The 19,301-nt window shown below is 43.2% G+C and overlaps 1 protein-coding gene across 8 annotated transcripts in view; it reads left to right on the top strand.

Annotated features, from left to right (window-relative positions):
* The window catches only part of septin12 (septin 12), a 414,646-nt gene that overhangs the window by 337,933 nt on the left and 57,412 nt on the right, over nt 1-19,301 (top strand). For all 8 annotated transcript variants that reach the window (XM_068056451.1, XM_068056452.1, XM_068056455.1 and 5 more), the window contains one exon: nt 17,456-17,537. In XM_068056451.1, the coding sequence (XP_067912552.1) occupies nt 17,456-17,537 (82 nt within the window). The remainder of the gene's footprint in view (nt 1-17,455; nt 17,538-19,301) is intronic.

Consider the following 19,301-nt stretch of genomic DNA (forward strand, 5'->3'; position numbering starts at 1 on the left):
CATGATCTTATTGAATGGCGGGGCAGGCTTGAGGGGCTGAATGGCCTACTCCTGCTCCTTTTTCTTATGTTCTTATGTTCTTAACTATATGAAGTGACTACTTGTAGTGTAAGCTTAGATTTTTTTTGAATTGTTTAGCACTCAGTTAGTGCTTTTCAGAAGTTACTCGCAAACTGAGAAGTTTAAGGCAGCTTTGTTTATGTCTCTCACCTAAATAATCTAGTCGCACATTGAACATTATGTCTTGAGTAGAAGTTAATACTGGAAAAGCTATTGGATCCACATTCAGTAAGCAAAGATTGCTGGCAGAGACAGTAAGGGTCCAGAAATATAATTAGAGACAGTGGGATAAATTAAACTTTCAACTCACCAAATCTTGGAATTACAACTCTAGTGATCTTCAAATGAAACCTACCAGCGCCCATCTCCGGTTCGGATGAGTTTGCACAGTTCACAGTAGGTCAAGGCAAAGCTCCAATTCTGAAGCCAGTTATTTATCCCTACAAGAAATCAGTGACCCGGAATATATGTTTCGACATATATGTAGATATTTAAATTGCACAATGATTTAGACAAAAGCAGTATTTAAAATGATGTCTCTGTTCCTATAGGAAAGGAACTACTGTGTTAAGCCTAAGTGATTTTTGCTGAACCTTTGGCCGAGCCTTTTAATTTATGAAATTGAATAACAAGAATTAAATGGTCAAGATTCAAAATATTTTACGTTTAGTGATAAATCATTTACTAAAGGTGTCCTGCTTTCATAATCTCAGTAAAACTAAAAGCACTGTATTATGTAATTATTCACTAAAATGGAAGGCAAACATATCTCCTTTATCTAAGAACTCAATTAGATCATGGCTGATCTGAATCTTAAATCCATTCACCAGCCTTGGTTCCATAACCCTTCATACCCAGCCCTAACAAAAACTTATAAATTGCAGTTTTGGAAGTGTTCAATTGTCCCCCTCAGCCTCAACAACTTTTTGGGCGAGAGAGTTCCGAGATTCTAGGCCCTTTCACAAACATTATTGTAAAGCCACTCTTCCTTGTGACAGCCTTTCTGTTGATGTAGGGAGGTATTTTCACAGGGTGTAGGCTGAATATACATTTGAAGAGTGACTTCATTATCAGCAGAACTGCTGAGCGAGAGAGTACCAGCATTCTAAAAGAAGAGTCTCTCTCACACGGGAGGATTTCCAAGCTGCTAAGTGAAATGCGACCGAGTTTACGTATGCTCTGCATGTAGCGGAAAGCTGTGAAACCATAACTGACGTGAGATAGGCAACCTCTTTAATTATTTTGATTCAGTGGCGCCAGTGTGGTCAGTTTTAACAGTCTATAGAATCTGCGGTAACTAAACAGACGTGTCTTCACACTGGTGTAGCCCCACTGTTGGGGGAGTGGGTATGAGTTGTCACATTGCACAAAGCATTCTGTATTTAACAACTAGGTGGTGCATAACCTTGAAAAAATAACTATTTTCCAATAATTGTTGGATAGATGTTTGCAGATCATCCTTTAAATGTGCTCTGTGAAAAATCCTTTAGTCTGGCAAGAGTTGACTTGTACCTGCACAGGGTGACAAAAAAACCCTCAATCTACAAAGAGCTTCAGCCATACAAGCTGTCTGTTGTCAACCAGCTTATTCAGGGTTTTAAAAGCCATTGATCTTTGGTTAATAACAGAATACCTGAACATGCTTTACTTAAATTCTGGAAGCTGAATTGTTACTTTAGTGTCAAGAGCAGAGGAATGGGACTAATTGCGTAGCTCTTTCATTGAGTCAACATGGGCACAATGGACCAAATGGCCTCCTCCTGTGTGGTAGGATTCTATGAGTATTATAAAGTAACTGAGGAGGAGTCAGGACATTGTCTTTATGCTCTGGGACCTGGCTTCAAACCTGGATATGAAGATTTACTCTCTCTCGAAAAGGTTTCGAAGTGAAATGATCTTTGGTGTCAACTCTTGACTGGGCAGAGCCTCCAGTACAAACTGCCCATATCTTGGTACTAAATTATCAGCCTCATTCAGAGGTCAAAGGGATGGCTTGTTTGGAAAATTAAACATTCATATTGATCTTAAAGGGTGAGCTGCTCAGATGTTGGGGTGATGAAAACACTGAGGGGAATATTTCCCTATCCAGTGAGTAACAGCACGCATCCACTAGATGCAATGCAGACAATAACTTTTCCTGCAGTGTTGGGACAGAATAAATAAACCCTTTATTCCCCTTTCTAAACCTAATGTATGGTTTGATCCTTCACCGTGCATAACAGTATTTCTCCATTTGAAGCCTTGGGGAAGGGATGTTTAAAAAGGAAATGCTGCTCAAAAAGATTTTTGTTTGAAGCTATTAATAACCACTATCTACCTAGTGCGTGGGTAACTTCCTGTTTCGGTATGTTGGAGTGCTAGCATGTTGCTTCATGATTTTAGTGTAGTGTGGAGAGGTATGAGTAAAAATCTCTCCCTGCTTTCAACCATCTATTCCTCATCTGTCACAGGTCCCAGATTCCCAGCTGATTTTCCTTTGGGCCTGTACTGTCCAAAAAGAGCCTCTCCGAAAGAGTTTTTTTGGTAACTCTCCTCTGTGGGACTACAAAGAAGGTTTAGGTCTACTTCGGGCCTGCCGTATTGCAAGACCCTCCCCCACTCCCTCCATCATGGTGCCACCTTCCCCACACTGACCTGAGTGCTATTGGGTGACTAAGATCTGCGGGATTTTCCAGACGCTGGCAGCCACTTCCTGCTTATTCCCACCCGGATCAGTGGGAAGTGGGCCTGGCCGTTAAGATTGCCACAGGTCGTGTACCATCGCAGGCAGCCAGGAAACAAACTGAGGTCAGTGGTGTCCTGCCACCCAACTGTTGGCAGTTAAAATCCCCACCCTCAGAATTTGACAGAGAAACACTGCAGGAACATTGGATTTTGTATGTAGCAAAACAGGGTTTCTATCTCATTTCTGCAGTGGTTTGTGGAAATGTGCTGCTGACTAAACAAGAACTAAATACTAAAAGATAAAGAGCAACTGCATTAAGAGATCACCCTTGAGCAACCACTAGGAGGGATTCCCTATAAACAAACATTTTTCACGTGCCATTGTTTATTGCTGGTGGCACTGCATCAAGTCGATTAAAGTAAATACAGCTGTTGTTAGTTCTTGTTTGTTGAAGAAAGCACCACACCAATTCAATACTGCTTTACTGTCAACAGCGTCTCCCGAACACAGTGAAATTAAATAGACTGTACAGCACAGAAACAGTCCATTCAGCCCAGTTGGTCTATGCTGGTGTTTATGCACCGCACGAGCCACCTCCCCCGCCCCCCCCACCCCCATACTAATTCAACTCACCCCATCAACATAGCCTTCTAATTTTTTTCTCAGTCGTGTGTTTATTTAGCTTCCCCTTAAATGCATCTATGCTGTTTGCTTCTGTTGTGCGATTGCCTTTAAGCTTGATGTCCCTTAAAGATCTTAGTATGCTAATGAACCAAGAACCAGGATGCAGTCATGTGACGACAAGTCTGAGTCACTCTGCTACTGTAACACCTAGGGGCAGGTTTTGTAAATAGTTAACTCCACTGTTGTTGCGACCGAGGCGGGAGCAATGCACTGTCAATTCAGTCCCATCACTCTTCAGGCCACAGCATACTATTAAAGTTTTCCCACCCAACCAGAAAAACTATTTATGAAAACTAAATCTTAAATACTATTAAGATAAACAAATGTCCAAATACTTTCTAACTTCTTATTTTAAATCTAACTCCCCCCATTCACACACACACATTCAAAAATCATGGTTAACCGATTTCTTTTTTAAAATGTTTTAAAAATTAACTGTTTCTTAAGAATAAATAAGTCTTTGTGGGCTACATTCCTGATGGGTGAGGTATTCTAATGTGAAAATAATCAAATGCTACTCAAGGTCTCCATATGGATTTGATGAAATAGTCTGTTTTTAATAGGCATTCAAAACACTTCGGCCACAGGCGAATTTCAGAAAATACAATCAGTCAAGAGAAATTCAATCTTGAAGCAAATACTTCCTGGCTTGGAAGTAAAGAAAATGAGTTTTGCTACTCTCAGCAATACAAATGAACTCTTGGAAAAAAAGGCTTTTTTTCTCCTTAGGCAATTAACTTGGCTTGTAGTTCCTTGTAGAATTTCTGCTGAGAGAGAATAGACAGTTCTTGTCTTCAGTAGCACGCCTCGCTGAAGAGTATCTCAAAAACTGGTTTCAGCTGGTTTTTACATAGTTACGTGGAAACGTTCTACCATGCGACCCCTCTCTCTTGCTGTGGCCTAGGCACCCTGTGCTTAGTCTTAAAGGCACACTGTTTTCCAACAGAGTCTTAAAGGCACACACTGTTTTTAATCCAAGGAGAAAATAAATAGAAGTCCGTGACACTGTGTATAATAGTTTAGCTGTAAGTAAACTTGTTTGAGATCTTCAACCAACTGAATCTTACGCATCTCATTGCATCAGACGACATAAAAAGAACTCATTGCAGCTTCAATTACTTCATGTCGTAGTGAGTTCCACATTCTCACCACTCTCTGGGTAAAGAAGTTTCTCCTGAATTCCCATGTTGGATTTATTAGTGACTATCTTATATTTATGACCCCTAGTTTTGGACTCCCCCACAAGTGGGCACATGTCTACGTCTGCCCTGACACTGCACCCTTTTCTAAAAAAAAAGAACCCCCCCCCCCCCACCCTGCTCAGTCTTTTCTGATGCTTATAACCTCTTAAGTTCTGGCATCATCTATGTAAATCCTGTACATGGCATGATTGCATTTAACATAAATAATTGGCACGTGTTTGTATAATATAATGCCGCTGTGGGAGTGGAGCTTACACAGTGCGAGGAAGGAATTTGAGTCTGCCAGCTGCAAGCTGTTAAGATTGGGGATGGGAGAATGCCACGCCTGTTTTGCCATCACTCATTTCCCACCCACTGTTTTGCTGGTGGGAGGGTGAGTGACGGGGTGAGGTCTGGATTCTTTCACAGCTTCCCACGCTGATGTTCTGGCCTTATCTAGCTGACACGCTTTAATGTGGATGAAATATCAGTCGTTCTTCCCTTGATAAGTTGCACCAGATAGCCAAGTTGAGTGGTAAGCTCTAATTTGTTAAGTACAAGCCTCAGCCAACAGCCAACACACTGACAAATTCAATTACAAAGTGATGCAGCTGTATTGCTGGGTCCCATGACCCAAAAGGGGGGGGGGGGGGGGGGGGGAAACGAGGGAAGTTACATTTTTAAAGGGGCATCCACACTTTTAGATCTTTCAAGACTGATTCAATTCTTATTGGAACCTATTACCCAAACTGCTTTACTCTTAGCATATTGGCTGCCAGGAAATTTAATGCAGCAGCAAATGTGATATTAATGTATTATGTTTTAATCTAATTCGATTCCTGTTTGCCATATTTGAAAGAAAGAAGAAAAAAAAAAGACTTACATTTCTAAAGCACCTTCCACAACCTCAGCACATCCCAAAGCGCCCTACTACCAATGAAGTACTTTTGCAGTGTAGAGCCTGTTGTAATGTAGGAAACATGGCAGTCAATTTGCAGACAGCAAGCTCGTTCAAATGTGATAATGCCCATTTTTATATGGTGAGGCAAATTCAGCAACACCAGAAGAACTGCACGAGGAAGATTTGCACCTTAAGGTGGTGCAGGTATTCCAAAGTTGTATCTGTAACTTGGTCATTCTGGTTGCAATTCCTTCCTGGTGCAGCAGAGACCTCTGTGCAAGGCAGCAATACCAAAGCCTTGGCTTGTGCGTGACTAGAATAAAATAATAAGCCTCATGCCGCTGCTGCTGATGTCAGCTGTGTGCCATTGGCATCACCAGAGTCATCGAGTCATTATAGCACAGAAAGAGGCCATTCAGCCCATTGAGTCTATTCCGGCTCCCTGTGGAGCAATCCAGTCACTCCCATTGCCCTGTTCTATCCCTGTAGCCCTGCAGGTTTATTTCCCTCAAGTGCCTATTGAATTTCCTATTGAAATCATTGATCATCTCCACTTCCATGACCCTTGTAGACTGCGAGTTCCAGGTCATTACCACTCGCTGAGTATAAGTGTTCTTCCTCACACCCTTTCAATAGCCCTTGCCCAAAACCTTACATCTGTGTCCCCCAGTTCTTGTAGCATCAGCTAATGGGAGCAGCTTTTCTTCGTCTACTCTTGGCTTCAGAGGCAGGAAGTGAAACCACTTCCTGAGGTGGATCTCAGCCCCTCCTGACATGGGTCTCAGTGCCTCCAATGGGTACAAATCATACCTTACTGTATATAATCCTGCTGTTTCTGAGGCAGCACTGCAATATGCATTGGTTATCAAAGTCACCTGATGGGCTGGGTGAAGGCACGCCAGTGGGGTCCTGGTGCCGGGCGGGAAAGACGGTGGGAAATCTGCCTCGACCATTCTGGAGCTCCCCCCACTACCCCAGAGTGATTCCGCAGTGCTCAGGCATTTACGTGCCTGGTGCAGGGATCCCTGTCCCTTTGAAGATGGGGATCCCTCCTCCAAAAGCTGCCAGCCAATCAGAGAGGTGGCATTTCAGCAGTATTGGCAGCTCCACCAACGGTTGCCACTGCTGGTATTACAGGTGGCCTGGGAACAGGCCAGTGTTGGAGACGCAGACTAGAGGCAAGTGAGGTGGGGTCAACGGGGCCAGTCCGGCAGGCCACAGATTGCCCACAGAGGAAGCCGCCACCCCCCCACCCCCAAAAAAACCCCACAAGCCTGCAAGGAGGTTGCCTTATATTTTATTGGGAAACCTCCCCATGGGGTGGAGGCCCCGTCCCCACTGCCGCTGCTGTCTTAATTCCAATGGTGGCGGGAAGAGACCCTTAAGTGGCTAAAAGCAGGCCACTTAAGGGCCTCAATAGGCCTCAGGGCAGGAGGGCTTTATTCGGCCTTTCCTGCTCCCGACTTAATCGCATTGTGATGGGCCCTCCGCCCCCTTGCCTCCCGTTGCAATTCTGTGGGGGCCACCCCCCCCCCCCACCCCCCCACATCCTAGCAGCCTGTTAAGTTGTTGTATGATCACCTTAAGGGTGATGGCCCTTTAAAATCTCAGTATGCTAATGAGCTAAGTACCAGGATGTAGTCATGTGACTACAAGCTTAGTCACTATGCAACTGTAACACCTAGAGGAAGGTTCTGTAGGTAGTTTGCTCTGTACTGTACATACTAGTTTAGCTGTCAATAAACCTGAGAGGCCTTGAGCAAACTAGACTCCACGCATCTCATTTATGTTGCACAAGACAACATAAAGAACTCATTATAGAAGTGTGCAAGGTTCCTCAGGAAAACCATTTTGCAAAAACTCACAGACCAGAACTCTTAGATATATTCTTAGTTTTGGGCCCAAGTATGTAATTCTAACTGTACAATCCAGACCACTAGTCCTCCTCCCGCTGGATATTTTATCAATATTAGAATTAATTTCTTGCCCAAATTTTCAAAAGATGCCAAAATTCGTTTTAAAGACACTTGTCCCAGAGGGTTTTATAATGTGTATGAATTATTGTGTGTTCGCATTCCAAAAGTGTCGAATCACAATAGTTCTGCAACATATGAAAGTGTTGCCCTGTGATTTAAAACACCAATTGGCTCACCACCAAAAGACTGTGTCCTTGTCCATATTGGGAGAGTTTACTGCTTGCTGAGTTTAAATGTGACAAGAATGGAATCTCACTTGTCATGCAAAGGTCCACAGCATGACCCTATGATTCAGTTGGTGTGCTTCCACAAAATCAAATCGAACAGTTCTCCCTTGAAGTTGCTGTGTCTTTCTGCAGTTTAGGTCTGTGTGACATTATGTTGAATCCTTTCGCAAGACAGTTGTGATAACTCAGAAGCACTAAGAATCTCTCAGTTCCGACTATAATGAAGTTAACTTTAAATATTGCCTTTTCTGTTCATTTTTAAAAATAAACTGTTTTCATGGACTTGTGTCTGTGAATGTTGCTCACAGAATGTTGTTATTCAAGCAAAACGAGTAGCCCAAATTGAAATGCAGGTGAATGCTGCAGAAGAGCAGTTTGTTCATTGAGTTTGTGTTGGCGAAAGGCTTAATTTACAATTTTTACAATTAAAAAATGGACTTAAATAGTCTTACTATCCTACTGTTTGCCCTAGTTTGTCTGATTGACCATAGTTACTCCTATTAAGGTTTCTGTCCTGGGGCCCTTACAGCATCTGACTTTTGTTAGGCAGCTACTGGTCCTATGTTTAAGCTGGCATTACCTTTATGTGCGGACATTGTGTATAGAAGCCTCTGAGTTGAAAGGTTCAAGTGGATGTAAAAGGTCCCGTGGTATTATTCGTAAAAGAGTAGGGGACTTCTCATTGGAGTCTTAGCCAGGAAAACAGATGATGTGGTCATTACCTCATTGCTGTTTGTGGGATCTTGCTGTGCACAAGTTGGCTGCTGCACCTCTTGCATTACAACAGTGACTACACTGCAAAAATACCTAACTGGCCCTGAAGAATTCGTGAAATACGCTATATAATTACAAAGTTCTTTCTTTCGCCTTGTGGTTCTGTTTTTGGCTCTTGTCAGGTCTGTATATTTTGGGTGCACATCTTATTCCGCCCCCCCCCCCTCCCCCATTTTCACATTTCTCTGGTCTTACCCAGCATTTTGTTCCCACAATATGTTTTTGTTACTGAAGGAAATTGACTTCAGAGTTTCAAGGAATGCTCCCATTGTTCTCACTTAGAAAGCTTTTGAATTTTCTTTTAAAAAATAAATTGTTTTCATAGTACCTGCAAACTTAGATGCTGGATTACAAAATTTGAATACAGTGAATCGTTAAACACTGACCAGATTGGCATCTTGTTTTTATACCTATTTTTGATCTCTTCCCTTTAAATCCAGAGGTTGGTTTGGATCCTATTAACCTTTGCCCCAAATCAGTGTGTCAGTCCCTCGTCACCATTTGTCACTGCCAAGTTCTCAATGAAGGATTGCGACAATATCCATAAAACAGTGGATCTCTGAAAATCATTTTTCATTCAGTCTAATGAATATGGTCCACTTGGTGACAATGGTCCACACTCGTAAAACTGCCAGATCTCATATTTGTTTTGTTCAAACTTGTATCAATTTTCCTTTTTCCCCCTGTTTCTTTGTTTTCCAGCCTACATTCCCATCCCCTCGCTTTCTGTCTTGAAATCGTTGATTTTTGCTGGGGTATGATTCCACAGGCACAGTTCTTCCTATCTGAGCCTAACCCTTTTTAAAGAACTAAAAAAAAAAGCATAAATTTTGGTAACAAATACTATATTTTAAATTTTGCTATTTGGCATTCACGTAAAGTATTCATAAATGTAGTACAGATCAAAAGACAGAAATACTAACATTTATATAGCGCCTTTCATGACCTCAGGGTGTCCCAAAGTACTTTACAGCCAATAGAGTACTTTTTACTTTTGAAGTATAGTCACTGTTGTAGGTAACGCAGCAGTCAATTTGTGCATAGCAAGATCCCACAAACAGCAATGGGATGATGGCCAGATCATCTGTTTTTGTGACGTTGATTGATGGATAAATAAATATCGGTCAGGACACTGGGAAGATCTCCCCTGCTCTTCAATATTGTGCTAAGGGGTCTTTAACATTTCACCTGAGAGGGCAGACATCAATGAATGCTTCCTTGATTATACCTGTGTAACTATATGGATAGTTTACCATTCCCTGAGGGATTGGCTGGATAGCATCATGAATATTAAACACATTACTGAAGAGACATTCAAAATAAGCTTACTAAAATTGGCACTGTAGTATTTTAAAATCTATATTTATTTATTTATTCAGGAATACAGCACTGAAACAGGCCCTTCGGCCCACCGAGTCTGTGACGACCAACAATCACCCATTTATACTAATCCTTCATTAACCCCATATTCTCCGCCACATCCCCACCATTCTCCTACCACTTACCTACATTAGGGGCAATTTACAATGGCCAATTTACCTAGCAACCTGCAAGTCTTTGGCTGTGGAAGGAAAACGGAGCACCCGGTTTACCAGGATGTTGCCTGGTCTGGAGGGCATTAGCTATGAGGAGAGGTTGGAAAAACTCGGATTGTTTTCACTGGAACGACGGAGGTGGAGGGGCAACATGATAGAGGTTCACAAAGTTATGAGTGGCATGGACAGAGTGGATAGTCAGAAGCTTTTTCCCAGGGTGGAAGAGTCAGTTACTAGGGGACATAGGTTTAAGGTGCGAGGGGCAAAGTTTAGAGGGGATGTGCGAGGCAAGTTTTTTACACAGACGGTGGTGAGTGCCTGGAACTTGCTGCCAGGGGAGGTGGTGGAAGCAGATACGATAGCGACGTTTAAGAGACATCTTGACAAATATATGAATAGGAAGGGAATAGAGGGATATGGGCCCCGGAAGTGCAGAAGGTGTTAGTTTCGGCAGGCATCAAGATCGGTGCAGGCTTGGAGGGCCGAATGGCCTGTTCCTGTGCTGTACTGTTCTTTGTCCTTTGTTCTTTGTTCACCCGGCGGAAACCCACGCAGACACAGGGAGAACTTGCAAACTCCACACAGGCATGAACCTGGGTCGCTGGAGCTGTGAGGCTGCGGTGCTAACCACTGCGCCGCCCTATTTTAATATATTGAATGGGCAGCACAATGGCGCAGTGATTAGCACCACAGCTCCAGCGACCCGGGTTCAGTTCTGGGTACTGCCTGTGTGGAGTTTGCAAGTTCCCCCTGTGACTGTATGGGTTTCTGCCAGGTGCTCTGGTTTCCTCCCAGAGCCAAAAACTTGCAGTACATACCTCTGGCATCAAAAATAAATACATTTTGAGTGTCATCTCTGTAAGCATTGGCCATTGATCAGCATGACTGGGTGAAAGTAACCATTGGTGCTGCTTTGACTTGTGTTAACAATGAGTTGTTTGTGGCAGGTTCCTTTAAAGATTTGATCCTTTAATAGCTATGTCCCTCATTTCATCAAAGCACTTTAGCACTCATCTAGTGCATTACATATTGCACTAAGGGACTTTCTTAGGTCGTCAGTACAGCTGCTAAAAAAAACTTGAAATATACATCTTGATTCTACCACTAACTTTTTGTGTGAATTTATTTTGGGCAGCCTTCACCTTTGCCCTTTGAGTTTTGGAAATTTTTTTTTAGAGATACAGCACTGAAACAGGCCCTTCGGCCCACCGAGTCTGTGCCAACCATCAACCACCCATTTATACTAATCCTACACTAATCCCATATTCCTACCACATCCCCACCTGTCCCTATATTCCCCTACCACCTACCTCTACTAGGGGCAATTTATAATGGCCAATTTACCTATGGCATGACAAAGGCAAACCACATACATTTATGTCTTCGTAACCTTTATGTACTGAATGTGTGTAAAAGCAGAGAAATATTTACAGGGTTTGGATGCAAAGATTTTGTAGAGAGGGTTAGAGGTATAAAATTCTTTGGTTATCGACACTCCAATTATTTTTCCTGTGAAGATTAATTTTGGTCTGCAAACAAGTTGATTTGCATTTGACGTTGAAGAATTCACATTACTTCAACAAATTGTCGCTAGTATTTAATGGTGATGTGGGTTGATTAAAACTGCCTCTGCCAATCCAGTTACTTGTGAACGCGAATCAACAGGCCCATATCTGCTATACAGACCCAGATTGTATTTATACAGAAATTACACTGAACTGCACACCAATTTCTATCCTGATCTTGCCAATAGGGAATTTACGCCAAAAATCTCCTGTGGGTCACACTTGCCTACACCAGAGCATAAAAAAACCACAATAAAGTGAGCACAAATGCACTGTCACCTATAGGGATAATAGCAAGTGGGCTGACATTGGGTTTGGACAAAGTTAGAAGTGTGTTCCATTCCCCAGCACTGGCCAAAATTTATCACAGATGTGAATAACTTCATTACAAACACAACCCAAAACAGCAGTGCGTTTCAACGTGTCTTGCGAATCCTCGATACATCCTTTTTGAATAGCAAGTGATTGAGTATACGTCCCAATTAACAGCATGCTGGGCTTTCCTTTTCAAAATGCTTCTAATTCCAGTTGTGTCTTGTTACATTGACTGTGAAGCTCACCATCTGTTTTGTCTCTTCTAAGCCAAGACATAAATAAATGATGCCAGAGGTATGTGCTGATTGTGGACTCAGTAAAGCAGCACCTGTTTCGCAGACCATTGCACCCTAGAGTGGTAGGACATAGGTACTACATGGAACTTCCCCTCATGTATTTAGAATGCTAACTGAAGAGATAGTGGAGCAGGAAGGAAAGCTGGAAGGGAATGTTAACTCATGCTGTTCTTGGGAGTCTACTATTAAATAGCTGAGAGTGGCTTAGGTGGAGGGTAACAGCATATCGTCTATCTAACCCAATAGAAAAGGGATACTGATAGATGGTTAAAAAAGGACTTGGAGAAATGGCATCTGAGAATGTGTGAGTACATCCTATATATCTAAACAATGTACTTGATAGCACTTTTATGTCTGGAGTGGGGCTTGACCATGCAACCTTCTGATTCACAGACTGAAGCATATAATCTAGTCTGACACTCCGGTACAGTACTGAAGGAGGGCCGCACTGTTGGTGCTGCCTTTAAGAGATGTTAAGCCGAGGCCCTATCTGGCCGCTCACATAGGCATAAAAGAGCCCAGAGTACTATTTAGAGGAGCAGTGATGTCCTCCCTGGATTCCCAGCCAACTTTTATCCCTCAACCAACATCATGGTCATTTATTTCATTGCTATTTGTGGGAGCTTTCTGCGCACAAATTGGCTGCCGCGTTTCCTACATTGCAATCCACTTCCAAAAGTGCTTCATTGGCTGTGCTAAATAAACACAAGTTCTTTCTTTCCACTTAGAGTAATGTAGTTCATTTCTAGATCTCCATATAATTTCACTGCAATTCTAATTTCGAATCACTACCTTGTTTGTTCAAAAGAAAATGTAATTAGTGCGGATAAAGTTGGCTTGAACCACTGTAAAACAATGATGAGGGCGGCACAGTGGCGCAGTGGTTAGCACCGCAGCCTCACAGCTCCAGGGACCCGGGTTCAATTCTGGGTACTGCCTGTGCAGATTTTGCAATTTCTCTCTGTGACCGCGTGGGTTTTCGCCAGGTGCTCCGGTTTCCTCCCACAGCCAAAAGACTTGCAGGTTGGTAGGTAAATTGGCCATTATAAATTGCCCCTAGTGTAGGTAGGTGGTAGGGAATATGGGATTGTTGCAGGGATAGTATAAATGGGTGGTTGTTGGTCAGCACAGACTCGGTGGGTCGAAGGGCCTGTTTCAGTGCTGTTTCTCTAAATAAATTTAGCTGTTAACTTTTGCAAACAACAAAGATTAAATATGAAGTTATTTCATTTCTGAAAAACACCTTGACATTAGTTTTGTTCTGCTCCAAGTTGACTCATTAGATTAATTGACAGACACCTAAAGTTTCCTCCTAATGTGTCTGAGGTAGCTCCCAAGTAGTTAGCTTGAAGATTGTTCTTGTGCTGGAAAATATAAACTACTCCAAGTACAATGACAAGTAGATGAGGGATATATTTGAAAGAGAAGATATCCATAATGTACATTACGATAACCATTCTAGAGAACGTTGAAGGAACAATAGAATAGTCAATACCATTTGGGTGACCTCCGCCCTCAACAAAACTGAAGCCAGATTTAAACTGAGTTTTTCTTTTTTGCCATGGTGATCTGTCAGCACTCACAGCAGCCAGATTAACAGGCAGCTTTAGTTCAAAGGGTACTTACCAAATTCAAATGAAGACCCATGATCAAGATACTTAATTGTCAACACCAATCATTGGTAGGATGGATAGCTAGAAATACTGAGTTACAAGTCTGGTCTTAACTATGTGCTGAAATTGATCTATTTCTGTCTGCGTGACCTATTCAAAATGCAGCTCGTACATTTGTACGTGAGAGGTAACAACTTGGACAGGTAGAGGTAAATGAATGCTTGAACCTAAAACACACTTGGTATGCTGCACACAAATCTATTAGTTTCAGATCCCGAATGAATCAGAAATGCTTTTCAGATTTGGATTGTCGAATTGCACGATGCCTAACCCAGACATTTAAGAAGTATTTAGATGATCGCTTGAAACACCATAGCTTACAAGGCTACAGGCCAAGTGCGGGAAAATGGAATTAGATTGGATGGTCGGCGCAGATGTGTTGGGCCGAAGGGCCTGTTTCTGTGCTGTATAACTCTATGGAAATAGGATTTGACACATACCAACCACCACTTGCATTTATATAGCACCTTTAACTTAGTAAAATATCCCACTGTGCTTCATAGGAGCATTACCAAAAACAATTTGACACTGACCCACATAAGGTGACTGTTACGGTCAAGTGAGAAGGGGTTGAAGGGCTTCCCTCTTTTCCCTCTCCTTGTTTGACCACAACAGGTTTAATTCTTTCCTAAAGTGAATGTACTGGTCAATTCAGTAGGTGTTTGGTTTTTGTCATGATCATAGCAAGTAAGTAATGAGACAGGTTTTCTTGAGTTTAATAAAGAAAGAAGTTAACTTTATTGTACTTAAACCAAACTAATTAAAGTAATAAACGACGCACCAACTTTCACTCACACACACACACACACACACACACACACACACACACACACTCTCTCTAGAGGTTTACACACACAAATAGGTTATAGAGTGGGGAAGGGTAGATTGGTCGAGTTAGAGTCCATAGGAAAAAAAGGTGTAGAGTCTGTGGAGTTTGGTGATTTGGCTGGCTTCTAGCTAAATTTGGTGGACCTGAGGCTTTTAGTTTGAAGAGATAGATGACGGATTCGGTGGGTCTCTTGGAGACAGCAATGCAGATGATTTCCTCCAACGAGGTTTATGATTGTAGCCGGAGTATGCAAAGGTGGTCAGTCAATAGGCAAGATTTGAAGCTTGCAATCTGGAATGGAGAGAGAGAGAGAGAAAGAAGGGCACCCCCTTTTTGGTCTGTTCAAGCCAGAGTCCAGGTACTCCTCCTTGCTGCTGCAGCGAAAAGCAAGCTTAAAACCACAGATTGGAAGGAGCTTGTCACATAAAAGAAAAAGAACAAACAACTCCCTTAAACTTCCTGGGTCTTGGTTCTTGCCGGGATGAGCAGACATTTTGTCTCCCTCCTCACAGGCCTTGCAATGTATGATGCAGTTTTGCAAATTAGGTAGCCATCTTAAGCTGCTAGAAAAAGTCATCTTTTATCAGTTCCTTTTTAAAAATTTCTTTAAAAGAATTAGATTCAGCTCTCCAGTCAGTGAATTAAAGAAAATTATCATTCACTAAAGTACGTTGGCATGACAAGACATTAGGACAGATGACGAAAAGCTTGGTTGAAGAGGTAGTTTTTAAGGAATGTCTTAAAGGAGGAAAGAGAGGTCAAGAGACGGAGAAGTTTAGAGAGGGAACTTGGGCCTTGGCATCTGAAGGCATGACCACCAATGGTGGAGCAATTAAAATTGGGTATGCATAAGAGGCTAGAATTGGAGAAGCGCAGATATGTCAGAGGGCTAAAGCAGGTTACAGAGATGGGGAGGGGTGAAGCCATGAAGGGATTTGAAAACAAGGACCACACTTTTAAAATCAAGACATTGCTTAACTGTGAACCATTGTAGATCAGTGAGCACAGGGGTGATGGATAAAGAGGATTTGGTGCAAGTTAGTACATGATTCTCAGAGTTTATGGAGGTGGAAGATGCAAGGCTGGCCAGGAGAGCATTAGAAAAGTTAAGTCTAAGGGTAACAAAGGCATAGATGAGACCTACTGTTGAAAACTTATTTACCATTCTTCTTCTTTGGATTCCTTGTTTCGGGAGACAATGGGTAAGCGCCTGGAGGTGGTCAGTGGTTTGTGGAGCAGCGCCTGGAGTGGCTATAAAGGCCAATTCTAGAGCGACAGACGCTTCCACAGGTGCTGCAGAAAAAATTGGTTGTCGGGGCTGTTACACAGTTGGCTCTCCCCTTGCGCTTCTGTCTTTTTTCCTGCCAACTGCTAAGTCTCTTCGACTCGCCACACTTTAGCCCCACCTTTATGGCTGCCCGCCAGCTCTGGCAATCGCTGGCAACTGACTCCCACGACATAGTGATCAATGTTACAGGACTTCATGTCGCGTTTGTAGACGTCTTTAAAGCGGAGACATGGACGGCTAATTTTTGTATGTTCTTACTGAACCAGAGCTTCTTGTAGATGCTCTGCATACAATTTGAGGAACTGTTTGATTTTGTCAGGAAATAATTTTCATGCATTCTTAAATCTTTCTGCATTGACTTGACAGCTTACTTTGCACTGTCACTTTAAGCCTTTTAGTATATTAACTAAGTCTAGAAACGAAACTATACTGAAAACGGGGTGGGAGGGAGGTTAGATGATGTTGTGGGTTAGCAACTGGGTTATTAGTTTCGAGAACTGAGCTGGAATCCACCTTGACCGAAACACCAGCCTTGAGTGACAGGATAACTCTCCTATAATCATTGGCTATATTGGTGCTACACGATGTGAGTCTCTAATAAGTGTAGTCCCATAGTCCCGTAGCACAGAGCTGTGCCTAAATGAGCAATAAATTTGGCAGTCCCATTTAGTGAAGCTGCAGGATGACTATGGTAAATGGCAACTGAAATGTGGCAATGGGTGCTTTTCTGTGGTTGGGACTGAGAGATGTTGTGACAGAACAGAACAGGGTTTAGCCAGCATTGAAGCTTACTATACCAGATTTCAGAGGGATGGTACAGGGTGGTTGAAATGGGAAAAGTGTTCTGGTCCTCAGTCCAAACATCCCTCACTTTGATAATCACGCATGTTTTTCTTAAAATATGCTGAATTATTATTGTTATGGAGAAATTTGACATTCCACAAATATAAAATTAGCTTTTCAGGGCCAGTGAGGGTATTTAGCAGTAATTATGAAGTTAGTACACTGTTTAAAACCCATTTACATCTCATTCAACAAAGTTTTTTTTTCTATTCATTCATGGGATGTGGGCGGCCCTGGCTAGGACACCATTTATTGCCCATCCCTAATTGCCCTTGAAGTTGGTGGTGAGCTGCCTTCTTGAACCACTGCAGTCCATGCTGTCGGTTTCACTGGAGTAATGGTGACGAACGTTGTCAGTTTCACCATGATCACCACAGCAAACTCGGGGTCAATGATTTTTTTAAAAACCCTGTAAGTTCATTATTTGCTCTTAACTAATAATTATAAAAATAAGAAGCAAGAGTGACAGGGAAACGCATTATCATACTTAATCTATATGTAATATTATTGAGCCTGGGGAGAAAGAGGCCATTAAACACTGGATTCTCTTTACTGTGGACATTATGCTATTTTTATTCTCCTTGCGTTGTTCACTCCATCTGTCTAATTGCCCTGATGTGTTTTTTTTAAATTTTTCTTCTAGTTATTGAAGAAAAAGGAGTAAAATTAAATCTGACAGTTATCGACACACCAGGATTTGGAGATCAAATAAATAATGAAAACTGGTAGGTTAACGGACTCTAACATTAGATTCCTTGCGGTGATTTGCCTGTTTGATAACTACTTGAACTTTTTGAATGATTTTTCAATAGTGACCATTCAGCAATTTAAACCATCGAAATCAACAATTTCAGTATAAAATTAGACTGCTCGCAAAGGACTGCAGTCCTCGCAGATTCTGCCTTCTCCAGCCAAGAAAGGGCATAACTTACTCCTACATGTTGAGCACTAAGGTTAACAATTGATCTTACTTATCCAATGGAAGCAACTAAGGTCTGATGATAGACTTCCTTGGAACTCAGAGTGGGAGATGGGTAAAACACTTTGATAAAGCCTTTTTGAATTCCAATATTTTAGGTGATGAAAGTGTTGTACTTGTGTTGACTGCCAGTTCTGTTGGAAATTAAACTGTCATTCTTTTGAGGTACCAGCTATGCCCGCTTTTTACTGTGGATGCCAGAAATCTGAAATAAAAACAGAAAATATTGGAAGTATTCAGCAGGTCTGGCAGCATCTGTAGAGAGCGAAACGAGGGTTAACGGGCTGAATTTTGTCTGGTGACAGGGGTCCCGGCAGTGCCATTTGGAAGGCCAGCAGCTCTGCAGTACCAGCAGCGCCACTGGAAGCGGTGGCCACTGTCAGTATTGCAGGAGGTGCTGCAGTACCGAGGGCAGCGGAGACGCCAGGGGAGGTAAATGGGGCTGGGGTTGCCAGGGCTATTCACGCAGGTCCCGGCAACGGGGTGAGGAGAGGAGGGAACGGTTATTGCCACGGGGACGGCCCTGGATTGCCCCCAACGGAAGGCTTCCCCCAATCTCAACCTTTATTTAAATTGAGGTGGAGTTGGGAAGTGGCCTTTAATTGGCCACTTAAGGGCCTCAGTTGGCCTGGGTGGGAAGGCCATCCTTGGCCTACCCACCCCAGACTAAATTGGAAGGCAACGGGCACTCCGCCCCGCCATTTGCTAATGTAATTTTGTAACCCAGCACCCCTGCTCCCCCCGCCTCCGCTCCCATCCCAAGGGGGCTCCATAAAGTTCAGCCCAACATTTCAGATCTGTGAGTTATCATCGGAACAGTTCTGATAAAAGGTCATTGACTTAAAACATTGGGCTGAATGTTGTGCCAACACTGAAGCTCCTGGCGCTGGGCCACAAAGGCAGGGCAATTCTACAGCACCAGGCCAAATAACAGCCCGGCACCAGGATCCGCATCCCTTTAAAGACAGGGATCCCGTCTTCAGGAGCTGTTGGCCAATCACAGGTGGGGCAGCTCAGCAGTATCAACAGCCCCGCTGGGAGGAGTGGACACTGCCGGAACTGCAGCGGTTGTGGTTCCAGGCCCTGTGCTGGAAACCCAGTCCACGGGTAAGTGAGGCGGTGTTGCTGGGGCCAGTCCGGCAGGCCCTGGCGAGGGGGTGGGGTGGGTGGAGAGGAAGGGGATGTTTTGTACAGGGCGAGGGGGTCGAGGGAGGTGGTTAGTTTGCCGGTGGGGATCCTCCGTAGGCCACAGATTGCTCATGGAAGGAGGATCCCCTCACCCCCCCAAGCCGGCAGGGAGGTCGCCTCATTTTATTGGGCAACCTCCTCATGTGACAAAGGGACCACACCCCCCCCCCCCCACTCCAACCGCCGACAGGTGGTGGGTATGGGAAGTGATCCTTAAGTGGTTGTTAATAGGCTCATTAAGGGCCTCAAGTGGCCCCTGGGAAGGAAGGCTGTCTTCGGCCTATTTCGCCCCCGATCAAATTGTGTGGCAACGAGCTTCTCT

Source organism: Heterodontus francisci, chromosome 24, assembly GCF_036365525.1.
Source record: "Heterodontus francisci isolate sHetFra1 chromosome 24, sHetFra1.hap1, whole genome shotgun sequence".
NCBI lineage: Eukaryota > Metazoa > Chordata > Chondrichthyes > Heterodontiformes > Heterodontidae > Heterodontus > Heterodontus francisci.